At 43.5% G+C, this 15,358-nt stretch overlaps 1 protein-coding gene across 2 annotated transcripts in view; it reads left to right on the forward strand.

The window, feature by feature from the left end:
• Positions 1–15,358, forward strand: part of cacng6b (calcium channel, voltage-dependent, gamma subunit 6b) — a 44,974-nt gene that overhangs the window by 4,628 nt on the left and 24,988 nt on the right. For both annotated transcript variants that reach the window (XM_057833169.1, XM_057833170.1), the window contains exon 2: positions 8,197–8,711. In XM_057833169.1, coding sequence (XP_057689152.1) covers positions 8,348–8,711 — 364 coding nt within the window. In that variant the 5' untranslated portion in view covers positions 8,197–8,347. The remainder of the gene's footprint in view (positions 1–8,196; positions 8,712–15,358) is intronic.

Here is a 15,358-nt window from a genome sequence, read left to right on the forward strand (position 1 = left end):
ATGTTTCAGTGTGTACTGTATATTGTCAGCCGATTTCACACATTCATTATTTTTGCGGCTATATTAGCCTTTACAGAAGGGGTACCCAAGCTTTTTCCTGTGAGAGCCACATAACTTTTCCCTTCTCTGATGAGGAGCCGGGGTCAGTTTGTAACAGAAAAGGTGTGACAAGGAGTGCCTAAATGTAAAAATTTATTGTTTTTAATCAAATCAAATAATCAATCAAATAACACTTTCTGGATTCTTCACAGAACAAAAGTAAATAAAAAATAATAATAATATAATATAACATTGTATAATAGAACATAATACAATATGATATAATAAATACTAATAGCACTATTAATTAAATAGATAATAACCAAATAACCCTCTCTGGGTTCTTCACAGAAAAAAGCCGGCAAATAAATAACACTATTAAAAAAATTTGTTCAGGGGGCCGGACCAAATGTGGAGGCTTCACAGGGACAGTGGTCACTACAGTGGACAGCTATTCAAGACTTTTAACCCTTTAAAATGCAAGTGACCGTTTTTATTGTTATTTTTGTATATTTTTTGACACATAGGATCTTTAACACATTATTGGGCAAATGACTATTTTTGGTAATTAAAAAAAAAAAAGTTAAATCTTAGTGATTTTTATTATAGTATTATATTTCAATAATAATAATAATAGCATTAATAATTATTGTATTTTTTTTAAATATACAGTAAATACATTTCCAGGTTAGAACATGTTAATAAAAACTACATTAATAAAATGAAAATGAGTAAAAACAAATAAAGTGCTATGAAAAAGTATCTGAACCTTTTCGAATTTCTCACATTTCTGCATAAAATCCCCATCTAATGTGATCTGATATTTGTCAAAATCACACATGTAAAAGCTGTGTCTTATTTAACTAAAACCACCCATACATTTATAGGTTTTCATATTTTAATGACAATAGCATGCAAACAATGACAGAAGGGAGAAGAATAAGTAAGTAAGGAGACTTAAAGAGCAATTAAAAACAATTTTTACCAAACATTTTAAGTCAGGTGTGCGCCCAATCACCGATGATTGGTTTAAAGCTACCCTGCCCACTATAAAACACTCACCTGGTAAAAAATGTCTTGATGAGAAACATTGTCTGATGTGCATCTGGCTCGGTCAAAAGAGCTGTCTGAAGACCTGTGATCAAGGATTGTTGATTTGTATAAAGCTAGGAAAGGATACAAAACCATCTCTAAAAGTCTGGATGTTCATCAATCGACAGTCAGAGAAGTTGTCTACAAATGGAGAGAGTTTGGCACTGTTGCTTCGCTCCCAAGGAGTTGCCGTCCGCCAAAGATGATGCTAAGAGTTCAGCGCAGAATACTCAGAGAGGTAAAAAAGAACCCTAAAGTGTCGGCTAAAGACTTACAGAAATCACTGGCACAATCCAATATCTCTGTCCACACATCAACTATATGTAAAACTATGGCCAAGAATGGTGTTCACGGGAGGACTCCACGAAGAAAGCCACTGCTGTCTGAAAAAAAACATTGTTGCTCGTTTAATGTTCGCAAAAAGACACTTGGACACTCCACAGACGTTTTGGCAAAATATTTTGTGGACCGATGAAACCAAAGTTGATTTTTGGGGGTAACACACAACGTCATGTGTGGAGGAAAAATGGAACAGCTCACTAACATCAATACCTCATCCCAACCATGAAGAATGGTTGAGGAAGCATCATGATTTGGGGCTGTTTTCCTGCCTCAGGGCCTGGACAACTTGGAATCATTAATGGAAGAATAAATTCAAAATTTATCTGGGTGTTTTGCAGGAAAACCTGAGGCCGTCTGTCAGATAGCTAAAGCTAAAGAGAAGATGGCTGCTGCAACAAGACAATTGTTATGAACGGCAAGCCGTTAATGTGGATCCAAAACACAGACCAGGAGATCAGTAGAGTAAATGTTTGTATTTAATAAGTACAACAAAGGGAGCACGCTAACAAACGCGAGTTTAACAAGAACAACTAAGAGAGCACGCTAACAAACGCGAGTTTAACAAGTGCAACCAAGAGAGCACGCTAGAATGCATGAATATAACAGAGTACAAGAATCTAACTACAATGCCCAAAAGAGCACTAACGTAAAGATGACCAAACCAAAATACAACCGTAGAACGTCGGGAAACTCGAAGGCTGACGATGAACACACAGGCGGTAAGCAAGGCAAGTAGCAAGCAATAATCCGACACTTGCAGATGGTGACAGGCTTCCTTAAATATTGAGCCTTCCTAATGCAGCACAGGTGTGTCACGTTACCCCGCCCAGCTGGCTCAATCAGGTGCTGAATACAGGAAAATGAACTGAGAATACAAACAATCATGACAGAACCCCCCCCTCAACGGACGCCCCCTGGCGGACCACCTGGTTTCGTGGGGTGAAGGGAGTGGAAATCCCGCAGCAGCGACGGATCGAGGATCCAGGAGCGGGGGACCCATTGGCGTTCCTCTGGGCCATAACCTTCCCAATCGACCAGGTACTGCACCCCTCTACCCCGCCTCCTAGAATCAAGAATTGTACGCACCGTATACACCGGCCCACCGTCGACAACACGAGGAGCAGGAGGAGGCACTGGCGGAGGGTTCAAGGGACAGGTGGAGACCGGTTTCAGCAGGGAGACATGGAAAACAGGGTGGATCTTCATGGAGCATGGAAGTTTCAGTCTGACAGAGACCGGATTCACCACAGCGTCCACAGCGAACGGACCGACGTATCTAGGGCTCAGCTTCCTAGAAGTTCCAGCAAGGTGTAAATCCCGCGCTGATAGCCAGACCATCTGGCCCGGACGATAGACCGGAGCAGGCCTTCGGCGGCGGTCAGCAATCCGACGGTTGCGGGCTGCTGTGCGGACCAGTGCTGCCCTTGCGTCCCTCCAGACTTTATGGGCCCTCCGCAAGTGGACCTGGACAGACGGCACAACCACCTCGGCTTCCTGCGACGGGAACAACGGAGGCTGGAACCCGTATGCGGTCATGAATGGTGACCTCCCAGTTGCCGAGCAAACCAGGGTGTTGTGGGCATACTCCACCCAAGGTAGGTGTGATGACCAGGAGGCCGGATGCAGTTGGCACACACAGCGAAGGGCCGCCTCCAGTTCTTGATTGACGCGTTCCGTCTGCCCATTTGACTGCGGGTGGTAACCAGAAGACCGGCTGGATGTGGCCCCCAAGGCCTTGCAGAATGCCCCCCAAACACGTGAGATGAATTGTGGCCCTCTATCTGACACAAGGTCACTTGGAATGCCGTGAGTCCGAAATACATGAGTCACTAACAGGTCAGCAGTCTCTAGAGCTGAGGGCAATTTGGGGAGCGCGACAAAGTGCGCCATCTTGGAGAACCGATCCACCACAGTCAAGATGACAGAATGGCCCCTGGATCGTGGGAGACCAGTGATGAAGTCCAGCGCAACATGGGACCAGGGGCGAGACGGAACAGGCAGTGGGTGCAGCAATCCCGCAGGTGGACGATGAACTGCCTTGCCTCGAGCGCAGACGTTGCAAGCAGAGACATAGTCCGTGACGTCCTTGCACATGCCCGGCCACCAAAACCTCTGTGAAACTAGAAAAAACGTGCGGGACACGCCCGGGTGGCAGGCAAACTTTGAAGCGTGGCCCCACTTTAGCACTCCTGCGCGCTGTGCATCTGGGACAAACAATTTGCCAGCGGGGCAGCCTCCCGGCACCCTTACACCCCGCAAAGCCTCCTCCACAAGACGTTCGACCTCCCACCGCAGTGCACCAACAATCAGGTTGTCTGGTACCACCGGCTCCTCCGAAGGTCCCTCCTCCAATGGTTCATAGAGTCTCGACAGGGCGTCGGGCTTCCCGTTCTTCGACCCTGGACGGTAAGTGATCACAAAATTAAAGCGGGTCAGGAACAACGCCCAACGGGCCTGGCGGGAGTTGAGGCGCTTGGCAGCTCGAAGGTACTCTAAGTTTTTGTGGTCAGTGAGAATCTGGAACGGCTCTTCAGTTCCCTCCAACCAGTGCCTCCATTCTTGCAATGCCTGCACGATAGCGAGCAGCTCCCGGTTGCCGACATCATAATTCGCTTCCGCCGGACTGAGGCGGCGGGAGTAGTATGCGCACGGGTGCAGTCTCTGGTCGACCGTAGACCTCTGGGACAGGATGGCCCCCACTCCGGAACTTGATGCGTCAACCTCGACCACAAAAGGAAGAGCAGAATCAGCGTGGACTAGGACAGGCGAACTTGTAAATGCCCGTTTTAAGCCTAAAAATGCAGCCTCTGCCGTCGGAGACCATGCAAAGGGCCGTTTGTTAGAAGTCAATCTAGTGAGTGGCTCGGCTCTCATACTGTAATTGCGAATAAAACGTCTGTAAAAGTTGGCGAACCCGAGAAACCTTTGTAAATGCTTACGTGACGTGGGAGTCGGCCACTCTGCCACCGCCTGGATCTTAGCAGGATCAGGCCTGAGCTTTCCTTTTTCCACAATAAAACCCAGGAACTGTATCGACCCACGGTGAAACTCGCACTTCTCGGCCTTGACAAATAATCTGTTCTCGAGAAGTCTTTGTAGAACCATGCGGACATGTTGGCGATGTTCCTGCTCGTTTCTTGAGAAAATTAAAATGTCATCCAAATATACAAAACAAAAAATGTTTAACATGTCACGCAATACATCATTTATGAGAGACTGGAATACGGCAGGTGCGTTTGTGAGACCGAAAGGCATGACAAGGTACTCAAAATGCCCGAGCTGGGTTTTAAAGGCGGTTTTCCACTCATCACCCTCACGAATCCTGACCAAGTGGTAAGCACTGCGCAAATCTAATTTTGTGAATATGGTGGCTGATTTTAATGGAGCGAAAGCCGAATCCAACAACGGCAGCGGGTATTTATTTTTAATAGTAATCTCGTTGAGACCCTGGTAGTCGATGCACGGCCTAAGACCCCCATCTTTTTTGCCGACGAAGAAAAACCCCGCCCCCAAAGGGGAAGATGAAGGACGAATGAGGCCAGCAGCCAAGGAAGAGGAGATGTATTCCCTCATTGCCTCCTGCTCCGGTTTAGAGATTTTGTACAGTCTAGAGCTGGGTAGTGGGGCGTTAGGCAACAATTCAATTGCACAGTCGTAAGGACGGTGTGGTGGTAGAGTCTTAGCACGCTCTTCGCTAAAAACTTGTTGGAGGTCATGATATTCAACAGGAACGTTCACCAAATTAACCGGCTCGGTGGCCGTCTGCGCTTGAGTGGGAAGTAAACATGCAGAACGTAAGCAGTGCGCATAACAAAACGTACTCCATGTTACTATTTGTGTTTTGGTCCAGTCAATATTAGGGTTATGCACCTTTAACCAGGAAAGCCCCAGCACAACTGGGGCCGATTTACATGGCATAACCAGAAAACTGCGGACCTCAAAATGATTCCCTGACAGCTTAGTTTTAAGTGGCGGCGTAATAAACGTCACGTCCGCCAGGGGTCGCCCATCGAGATCTAAAACCCTTTTGGGCCTAGCGAGCTTTATTAATGGACATTTAAGTGCTTCGACAACACTCCGATCCATAAAACAATCGTCCGCCCCTGAATCAATCAGAGCAGTAATCCCAATATTTACCCCACCATGCGACATTTCCCCCTGTAACTGCAATCTCGTAATACCCCGGGGGGTTATTCGTTCTTTTAACTCCTCGCGAGGCGACTCACTTGATGGAACATTGTCATGCCCGAACTCCGTACCCCCTCGGGGAAGGGGAACCACAGGAAGAGCAGAACCAGGTCGGCGCGAGGGGATCGCGTCACAAGCGGCGAGACGGTGTCCCGGCAAGCCACAGTACAGACACACACCTGCTCTCATCCGTCTCCGTCGCTCCGCCGCAGAGAGACGCCCACCGCCGATTCGCATGGACTCCTCCCTCATCGAGCCTGGACTCCGTGACGGCGCCCGGACGACCGGCGAGCCAACGAAGCCGTCTGCACCGATGGCAGTCGGGCAGCTTCTCGGCGACGGCCACGGACATCCCTGGCGCTCCACGGCCCGTTCCCTCTCGCGTTCTTTCAGCCGACCATCCAGAGACGGACAAGGAAATCAGCTCCTCCAGACTCGAAGGCGTGTCCCGGGAAGCCAGCTCATCCTTGATCTCAGACGACAGCCCGCGTCGAAAAATTCCACACAGCGCTGCGTCACCAAAACCACACTCCGCCGCCAAAATGCGGAACTGAATGGAATAGTCAGCCGCGGTCAGATCACCCTGAAAAAAATCCAGCAGGCGGCTGGCTGCCTCCTTGCCCCTAACCGGATGATCAAAAACTCTCACGAATTCCGTCTCGAAAGTTTCAAATGAATCACGAATCGCTGACCTTGTGTTGCTTACCGCCATGGCCCATGTAGCAGCTTTACCGGTGAGTAGACTCATTACGTATGCTACACGGGATCTGTCATTAGCAAACGTGTATGGCTGCTGATCAAAGATGAGGGAGCACTGGTGTAAAAATTGTCGGCATGCGCCAGGTTCGCCTTCGTAACGATGAGGGTGTGGCAACATAGGCTCCCGAAAAGATGCCGGCGGGTTGGATTGTTCCGACGCCGCGACCACATTAACGGTACCACCAGCTTGTACAGGGGATGTCATGTCTTCGATCCTTGTAGTTAAAGAACTGATCATCTCCACTAATTCGCGTCGCGATTGCTCATGTTGACTGATCATGCGGCCGTGACCAGCCAGAGCATAGCAAAACCCCTCCAAGTCTGTGGGATCCATGTGGTCGGATTATTCTGTTATGAACGGCAAGCCGTTAATGTGGATCCAAAACACAGACCAGGAGATCAGTAGAGTAAATGTTTGTATTTAATAAGTACAACAAAGGGAGCACGCTAACAAACGCGAGTTTAACAAGAACAACTAAGAGAGCACGCTAACAAACGCGAGTTTAACAAGAACAACTAAGAGAGCACGCTAACAAACGCGAGTTTAACAAGAACAACTAAGAGAGCACGCTAACAAACGCGAGTTTAACAAGTGCAACCAAGAGAGCACGCTAGAATGCATGAATATAACAGAGTACAAGAATCTAACTACAATGCCCAAAAGAGCACTAACGTAAAGATGACCAAACCAAAATACAACCGTAGAACGTCGGGAAACTCGAAGGCTGACGATGAACACACAGGCGGTAAGCAAGGCAAGTAGCAAGCAATAATCCGACACTTGCAGATGGTGACAGGCTTCCTTAAATATTGAGCCTTCCTAATGCAGCACAGGTGTGTCACGTTACCCCGCCCAGCTGGCTCAATCAGGTGCTGAATACAGGAAAATGAACTGAGAATACAAACAATCATGACAACAATGATCCAAAACACAGAAGTAAATCAACTTCAGAATGGTTTCAGAAGAACAAAATACACGTTCTGGAGTGGTCAAGTCAAAGTCCAGACTTGAACCCCATTGAGATGCTGTGGCATGACCTAAAGACAATGATTCATGCCAGACATCCCAGGAATCTGACTGAAGTACAGCAGTTTTGTAGAGAAGATTAAGGCCAAGATTAGTCCTGATCGATGTGCCAGACTGATTTGCAGCTACAGGAAACGTCTGGTTGAAGTTCTTGCTGCCAAAGCTGGGGGGGCCACAAAATATTAAATGTGATGGTTCACTTACTTATTTTTCCCCCTTATGTCATTTATTGTATAGTATCCTCATTAAAATATGAAAACCTATTAATGTTTGGGTGGTTTTAGTTAAAGCAAACACTTTCCATCTGTGTGATTTTTCATACCACTAAAGTTGATTTTTTTTTTTTACCCTCTCATAGTGTTGACTCATTCTATGCATTATATGGCAATAGACATCCAATTCATTTAATACAGGAAGACTGGCTTTAATGCTTATGTTTCAGTACTATTGATGGCGCTATATGTCCAATCATTTTGACTTGAATTTCTAGTCAAAAGAAATTGGACGTCTATCCTTGTCAATGGCACCCATTAAGTTAAATGAGTACCCTGTTAGGACAGAGAAAAAAACAAACAAAATACAAATTCTATTATTGATCAGGATTGTACGTGAGCATATTTGCAAACAATATACTGTAGAGTGCAAGTATAATTTTCCTGCAAAAAAGTGATTGGACCACATCTTGGAGCAATTTGAAGGCCATCAACTGGATTTATTCTGTCTCATCTATTTGTTTGTTTCTTTTTCAGAGGACCGGAAAAGGGAAACAGCTTCATTCACACCCTTTATTCCATTTATACATTTTTTTATATTTGATTGTAATCTCGTATTAGATGTCATTTTTTCATTCACCATTATAAAGCCACACTCTTTTATCGCTACTAAAAATCCAACCTCGAGATGTGGAACAACTTCTTCGTGCCCCATGACGATGAGGCCCGCGTGGGGCAAGCGGGTGGAGGCCAAGGTGGAGGTCTGGCCGCCTTGAAGGGCAGCCGCACTCAGAGGCGGAACCAGAAGATGAGTGACAGCCAGGATGGCAAGATCAAGCTGGCCTTCCTAGTTTGCGCGGTGGGCGTGACGCTGACTGTGCTAGGAGTGGGAACCGAGTTTTGGGTGGAGTTGGCACAGCCCAAGAACTTTGGTGGCAACCAAACCTGCCAGATGGCGCACTATGGTCTGTGGAAGGCTTGCGTGCGAACCCTGTGGGTGGCCGACGTGGACCCCGAGAGGGCTAGCTGTGGCCCCGCTGAACTGCCAGGAGGTGAGTGGGGAGCCCTACTGGCATCGACTTTGCAATGGGGCCCGGCAATCTGGCTAGAGTATTAACATAAAGCCAGCCTCTTGCAAGCAATAGTTTTCACTAACTGTATTTGAAACATCAGACCTGATGAAATCATACAAATATAGAAAAATGAAACGAATCAATTCAAAAATGCAAGGAAGGTAATACAAAAAACTATGGCTCACAAATTGGGGTGTTTAAAAAAAAATAAAAAAAAATTTATTAGGTATACAGGAAGTCCCCGGTTTACAAACGAGGTCCGCTCCTGTGCTGACTATATAACCTGTGTATATAACCGTGTAGATCGGAATTAACCCCTTGAATACCTCAAAGCATCTTTTTAAAAAAATGCACATATATATATATATATATATTAGGGCTGTCAAAATTATCGCGTAAACGCGCGGTAATTAATTTTCCAATTAATCACGTTAAAATATTTGACGCAATTAACGCACATGTCCCGCTCAGACAGTATTCTGCCTTTTGGTAAGTTTTACAGCAAGGTTTTTTGTGCTGTCTAACAGCGAACTCTTGTGGTCGCTTTGCGACATGGTTTATTGCTTTCTTGCCAGTTCAATATGGCTGCACGACGTCTCGGGCTGATGCCTATGTTGTAATGTTGTGCTTATATGATCCTTGGTCAAGATTTGTCCGTAAGTATGGTTGTTGTAAAAAATGTACATATTATGTTAGTAAGCGAAATGTTATATTTTTTGTATGAGACGCTTTTTGTTTATGTTTAGTGAACCTGTATAGCGTGCTAAGCTAACGTTGTTGCTAAAGCAATGCTTGTGTACTTTTTTTTTGTAGTTTCACTGCGGTTTAAAGAGGACAATGGTTTGAGGCCATTTTATTAATAAATCAGATGAAAAAGGAAGAAGTCTGATTATTAAGGCGTCGTTCACTAGCTGTCTAGCTTTGGAAAAAGTAGACGCTTCGGAGTGAGGACAGCATAGACAGAATTAAATGACAGTAGAGTGAAATGCCCACTACAGTCCTTATGTACCGTATGTTAAATGTATATATCCATCTTGTGTCTTATCTTTCCATTCCAACAAGTTATTTTACAGAATATATATATAATTTACAGAAAAATATGGCATATTTTATAGATGGTTTGAATTGCGATTAATTACGATTAATTAATTTTTAAGCTATAATTAACTCGATTAAAAATTGTAATCGTTTGACACCCCATATATATATATATATATATATATATATATATGTTAGGGCTAATTACAGCTTTAAAATTATTTAATCGCAATTCAAACCATCTATAAAATATGCCATTTTTTCTGTAAATTATTGTTGGAATGGAAAGATAAGACACAAGATGGATAAATACATTCAACATACGGTACATAAGTACTGTGCTTGTTATAACAATAAATCGACAAGATGGCATTACCATGATTAACTTTCTGTTACAGCGATCCATGGATAAAAAGACTTGTAATTCTTAAAAGATAAATGTTAGTATAAGTTATAGAAATTTTATATTAAAACCCCTTTTAATGTTTTCATTTTAATAAAATTTGTAAAATTTTCAATCAAAAAATAAACTAATAGCCCGCCATTGTTGATGTCTATAATTACTTACACAATGCTCATGGGTGCTGAAGCCTATAAAATCAGTCGCACCCAAGCGCCAGCAGAGGGCGATAAAACTCCGAAAAACACAACAAGTACACATTTCACTTTGCTGTCATTTTAATCTGTTTGAGCGGGCATTTGTGCGTTAATTGCGTCAAATATTTTAACGTGATTAATTGAAAAAATTTATTACCGCCCGTTAACATGATAATTTTGACAGCCCTAATGTATACACATATATATATATATATATATATATATATATATATATATATATATATATACATACATACATACACAAAAACATGTATTATACGTTATTGTACCATCCTCGCCAAAACGTTGGCGCAAAGTCCTAGACGGTGAGCTAAGCTCCGAAATGACGATGTTAGACATCCTTGTGGTTTGCTGACTTAATTCAACTGCTCATGACATCAACACTTGCAGAATGAAACTAAAATAAAATGAAATTAAATAATTCCCATCTTCAATAACAGCAATTCAAAATTTGTGTTTACAAGTAGCTGCTGGTAAAGCAATAACAAATGATTAGCATGTATCAGTTAGCGTCCGCATATCATCAAAAACAATCAAAACAAAAAAATACAAACAAGTATTCGACCACAATTAAAATACAATACACAGTACAATAAACAGTACAAATGGGATTATATGTAACTGTCGCCGCTGGATACTTCACAAGCAACAAATTTTTGTGCAGGCTGTCACCTCTGTCACTCGGCTGCTCTGTGTGCGTGCGTGGAGTGGGTGTGTCTGTACATGCGCTAGCTTTCTGTTGTACGCTTCCTGCGCCAAAATAAAAACATGCGTCACAAAATAAAAGTCAACATTAAAAAAACAAAACAAAAACGACGCGTCTGGTCCGTTGCAACCCGGGGACTACCTGTACATATTTCATAAAATAAATAAACTACCCTTTCAGAAATAAAAATGACATTTAAAGATAATTATGGAAATGTATTAATTTTCCCTGACCCTGATTGGTGTCCATTTTGGCTAATTGGAGTCAGTGGTGCTTCGCAAAAAGCACTGAAGGTAACATAAAGTTGTAGAAGAGAGTGGTACTGTTGATTAAAATTGTTATAACTTGTTTTTATCCAGCATACAAAGAGTATATGCCAGTGAGAGCTGTTATAATTCTTGTCCACGAAAGTCCCTTAGGGATTTGTGTGTAAATATTCATTGTTTGAGCGTTAAATTTTGCGCCGTGATTCTAATTTTAGTGTGTGAATGGCGAATTCCATTCTATATTAGCGTTAAGCTAGTTGGATTTCAGGATTCAGGTTAGGATTTTAAAACTAGAAGTCCCAGAGAATTCTGGTGCTCCTACTAGTCCCAAGCAATGGCAGATATGGCCTCTCCCCCAGAAAACCTAGAGGTGGCCAAAATGACCCAAGTGCTTTAGAATTGGCAAGTCGTTGTCCGACAGACAACAGCCGTTTATATGGAAATGCAACTGCTACACATACATTAACTTCAGACACAATGACCACAACTAATGTCCATGCCCCTGATTCAGTCCTTCTAAACTATAGACACAATTCCTGCTTTATGTTCAAATTGCAGCTCTAAGACACTTTTTTTCCCCTTCAAAACAATGCACACATTTGGGCCATTTTTTTCTGTCGTTGTGTGTGGAGTATAGGAGAAGTGAGTTAAATAAATGTAAAAAGTGTCAATTGTCATAAATAAATGTAATTAAATAAATGTAGCTTGACTTGAACTGACACAAACGTTTGGGCCGCAAACCAACAGGATGTATGTCTAGTGGTTGTTTTTACTAGTGTTGCACCGATATCATTTTTTGGCCCCGATACCGATACCTGGCTGTGCAGTATCAGCCGATACCGATACCACCCCGTTTTATATATATATGTATAGAGCTACATAATTGGATGTGAAATCATTGCTATCAAGGCTTTGTCAGGCTGTTGCTTACCTTTGCAAAATAGGAGAAAGACTAGTACAAAGTATAATACTAGCCCAACAGTAAGAAAGTAAAAATAAATTCATAATAATAAACTCTGAATGAACTGAGTAAACTTTTTTAAACCTCTCAAAGGCCTAACAGTGCAACTTTCATGAAGTTATTGTCACATTCTGCTGCTGGTTAGATTGTGTTTTGTTGTTGGGCTGTTAGTGGGGGCGTTCCTGACGTCGCACCTGAATCCAATGCTGCCGAGATATTTGCCTTGCTGATCGCCATCTCGCACTATAGTCTCGCTACATTTGCTTGTTATGCCCCTGCATTGGGTTTTTTTCTGTTAGTGTGCTGCACTCGTTTGTAACCTCTACCCTGTGCAGGTATTTGAGTGTTTTTATTTTGGCTTTTTGAATGGCTGCCTATCGTCTTAGTTAACCTTCGAGTTTGTAGTATTGAGCTCCGTCGACCTGCTGTCACGGACTCCTTTTGTTATTTCTACTATCCTGCGATCGCATGTTATTTTTTGTTTGCAATCATTAAACCCATGTACGTATCATCTGCTTGTTGTCCGCTTCGAGGTCCAACCTTGTTTCCGCATTTGCGGACGCTAACAATTATAAGTATTAATAATTGACCACAGCATCCCGTCTCTCTATTAGCCTCCTTTTTTCGGGAGGGGGGAGTCCCTTACTTCTATTTCTGAAAGGTGGCAACCCTACTTTGGAAACAGTTCCCAAATTACTGCGGCATTTCTTTCAGTAAAACACAAAAGTAAAGTAGACGTAGTGAACTGACCAGAGATTGTTGCTCCGGTCCAGCGCCCTTTCCTCTGGATAGCAGTCCTGCTCTTGCAGGCTCAAACTCGTTGTGTTCGTTCACGTTTCGTCTTCAAATGTCTTATCAGGTTCAAGGTATTGAAACTGGCTGATTTAACTCCACATCTCGAAACTTTCAGGCCGCAAATCTTGCATGCAGCCATTGATTCTAATCGATGGGATTTCTATTTTGAAATATTTCCCGACCGCCGCCATTTCTCCTGGTTTATTTTTCCTTCATATGAAAAAGCAGCCTTTTCATTGGTTAGGAGTGGCTATTGGCCCGTTCTCATTGGTCTGGAGCAGGCCAATAGCGATAGCTGCTTGGTGTTCACGTGTCATCACACAACACAGACAGAGCGTAGTGAGCGCCAGGAGAAAAAAACTGGAAATGGAGCGGTAAATGGTATCGGCGCTGTCTTTGTTGGTACTCGCCGATACCGATACTACCATTTAGGGCCGAATCGGCGCCCCCGCCGATACCAGTATCGGTATCGGTGCATCTTTAGTTTTTACATATTAATGGTTGCTGTCTGTCGGACAACGACCTGCTAGTTCAAAAGCACTTCTGGGGGTTTTTTTTGGAGAAGAGGCCAAATCGGCCATTGCTTGGGAATATTCGGAGTATTTGTCTCGGGAAAGGCCGAGTTGGCCTACGCTGGGTTTTCTAGTAATGCATAGTATATGTCGTTGTCTCTGTTTAGTTTAACAATTTACATCAACATGGTCGTAATAAACGTCTTACAAAACATCAACATATCTAGAACTGTTTTTTTCCAAAATCAACTTTTTTTTTTTTTTTTGAACTGCGCTACGATCTCTTTTTAAACTCTTTAAGTACCATTTACGATGAGACATCCAATCATGTGACTTTTTTTTTCAACTTTCTGCTGAACTTGAATTATTTTTTTTCACTATTAGACATCCAAACCACTCGAACTAGAAGGACTTTCAGCAAATGAACGAATGCTGCTAATCCTCCCAGTTCAAATGGATAGGACGCTTTGCCAATGAGTTGAAATCGGCTAAGCCTACTTTGCATCCAACAGTCATTGCCGCTTTAAAAAGAATTGAGCTCTCGTCCGCTTATTGCATCGCACACAACTGTAAACAGTAAAATTAGCACCGATGCTAGCATGCGCTTCTGCAACATGAGAGACTGATACCTGTATGATAAAAAAAAAAAAAATCCGCTTCAGAGGTTGTCTCCTGTTATTAATAGTTGCATACAAGGCTTTTAAAGGTCTGTACACACCTTGAAAACAACTCTGAACAGTGAAATGAGCACCCACGCTCGCACTAGTATAACATGAGCAGGCCACGAAAATAAGTGAGTCAGGGTCTCCATGGTAATGACAGTGATGCACTCAAGTCAGTGGAATCATCAGTGAGGGCCTTGAAAACATAAATATTAATATGAGAGGAGTGAATATGAAGTGTACATACTGTGTACATATTATGCATTTAGGTCAGCTTCCCTATACACAATCCACATGCCAATTAAAACATTAATAAAACACAATACAAGTCGTTGTCTGATTGAAGTAGACCGGTGGGAAGCCACGTGGAGTATTATGTAATATTATTCTACATAAAGTAGAGTGAAGAGGCGCGGTTGTGTGTACGCAACAGTCTGTTGATGTGTGATGGCAGCCAGTCTGCTTGTGACAATGTTTCTCACACGTCTTTGCGCCACTGGCAGATGGCGGCCATGTTTGTTTGGAGCAACAAACAACTGTTTCCTCGTCCAACTTGCCATCACTATTCGGTGTCTTTTCGTCAGGCCCTTGAGAGCTTTGAATGCAATATGTGCATAATGAGCGAGCGGGATCGCACATAAGCTGATAAGTATCGTCTACATTGGCTGTATGCATGTGTGTGTGTGTATGTACAAGCATGTACAGCCCGTAATGCTCAGTGGGTGAGACTTGTCACTATGCGCTCGGGAAGCCGAGTGGAATCTGTCTACTTCACAGTTTTTGTCTAAAAATAGTGAAAGGGCAATGAGGGAGAGGGACAGCGAGGGACCGAGGGATAGGAGGTCTAATGCAGTATTCACTAACCCCCTGTGTCGCACCCTCTTCGCTCCACCATCCCTCGCTCCCTCAACCTCCTCCTCCTCCATCTGTGGCTCCCTTCTTTCTTCCTTAGCTTTCACCACCCCTCCATCTGCGCTCGTCGTCCCCACACTTCTTCTTTCATATGTCGGCACCATTTCCACACCTTTTTTTACCGCCGTCTTTTGTCTTTCACTCGCTCTTTGGCAT

Source organism: Corythoichthys intestinalis, chromosome 4, assembly GCF_030265065.1.
Source record: "Corythoichthys intestinalis isolate RoL2023-P3 chromosome 4, ASM3026506v1, whole genome shotgun sequence".
NCBI classification, from domain to species: Eukaryota; Metazoa; Chordata; class Actinopteri; order Syngnathiformes; family Syngnathidae; genus Corythoichthys; species Corythoichthys intestinalis.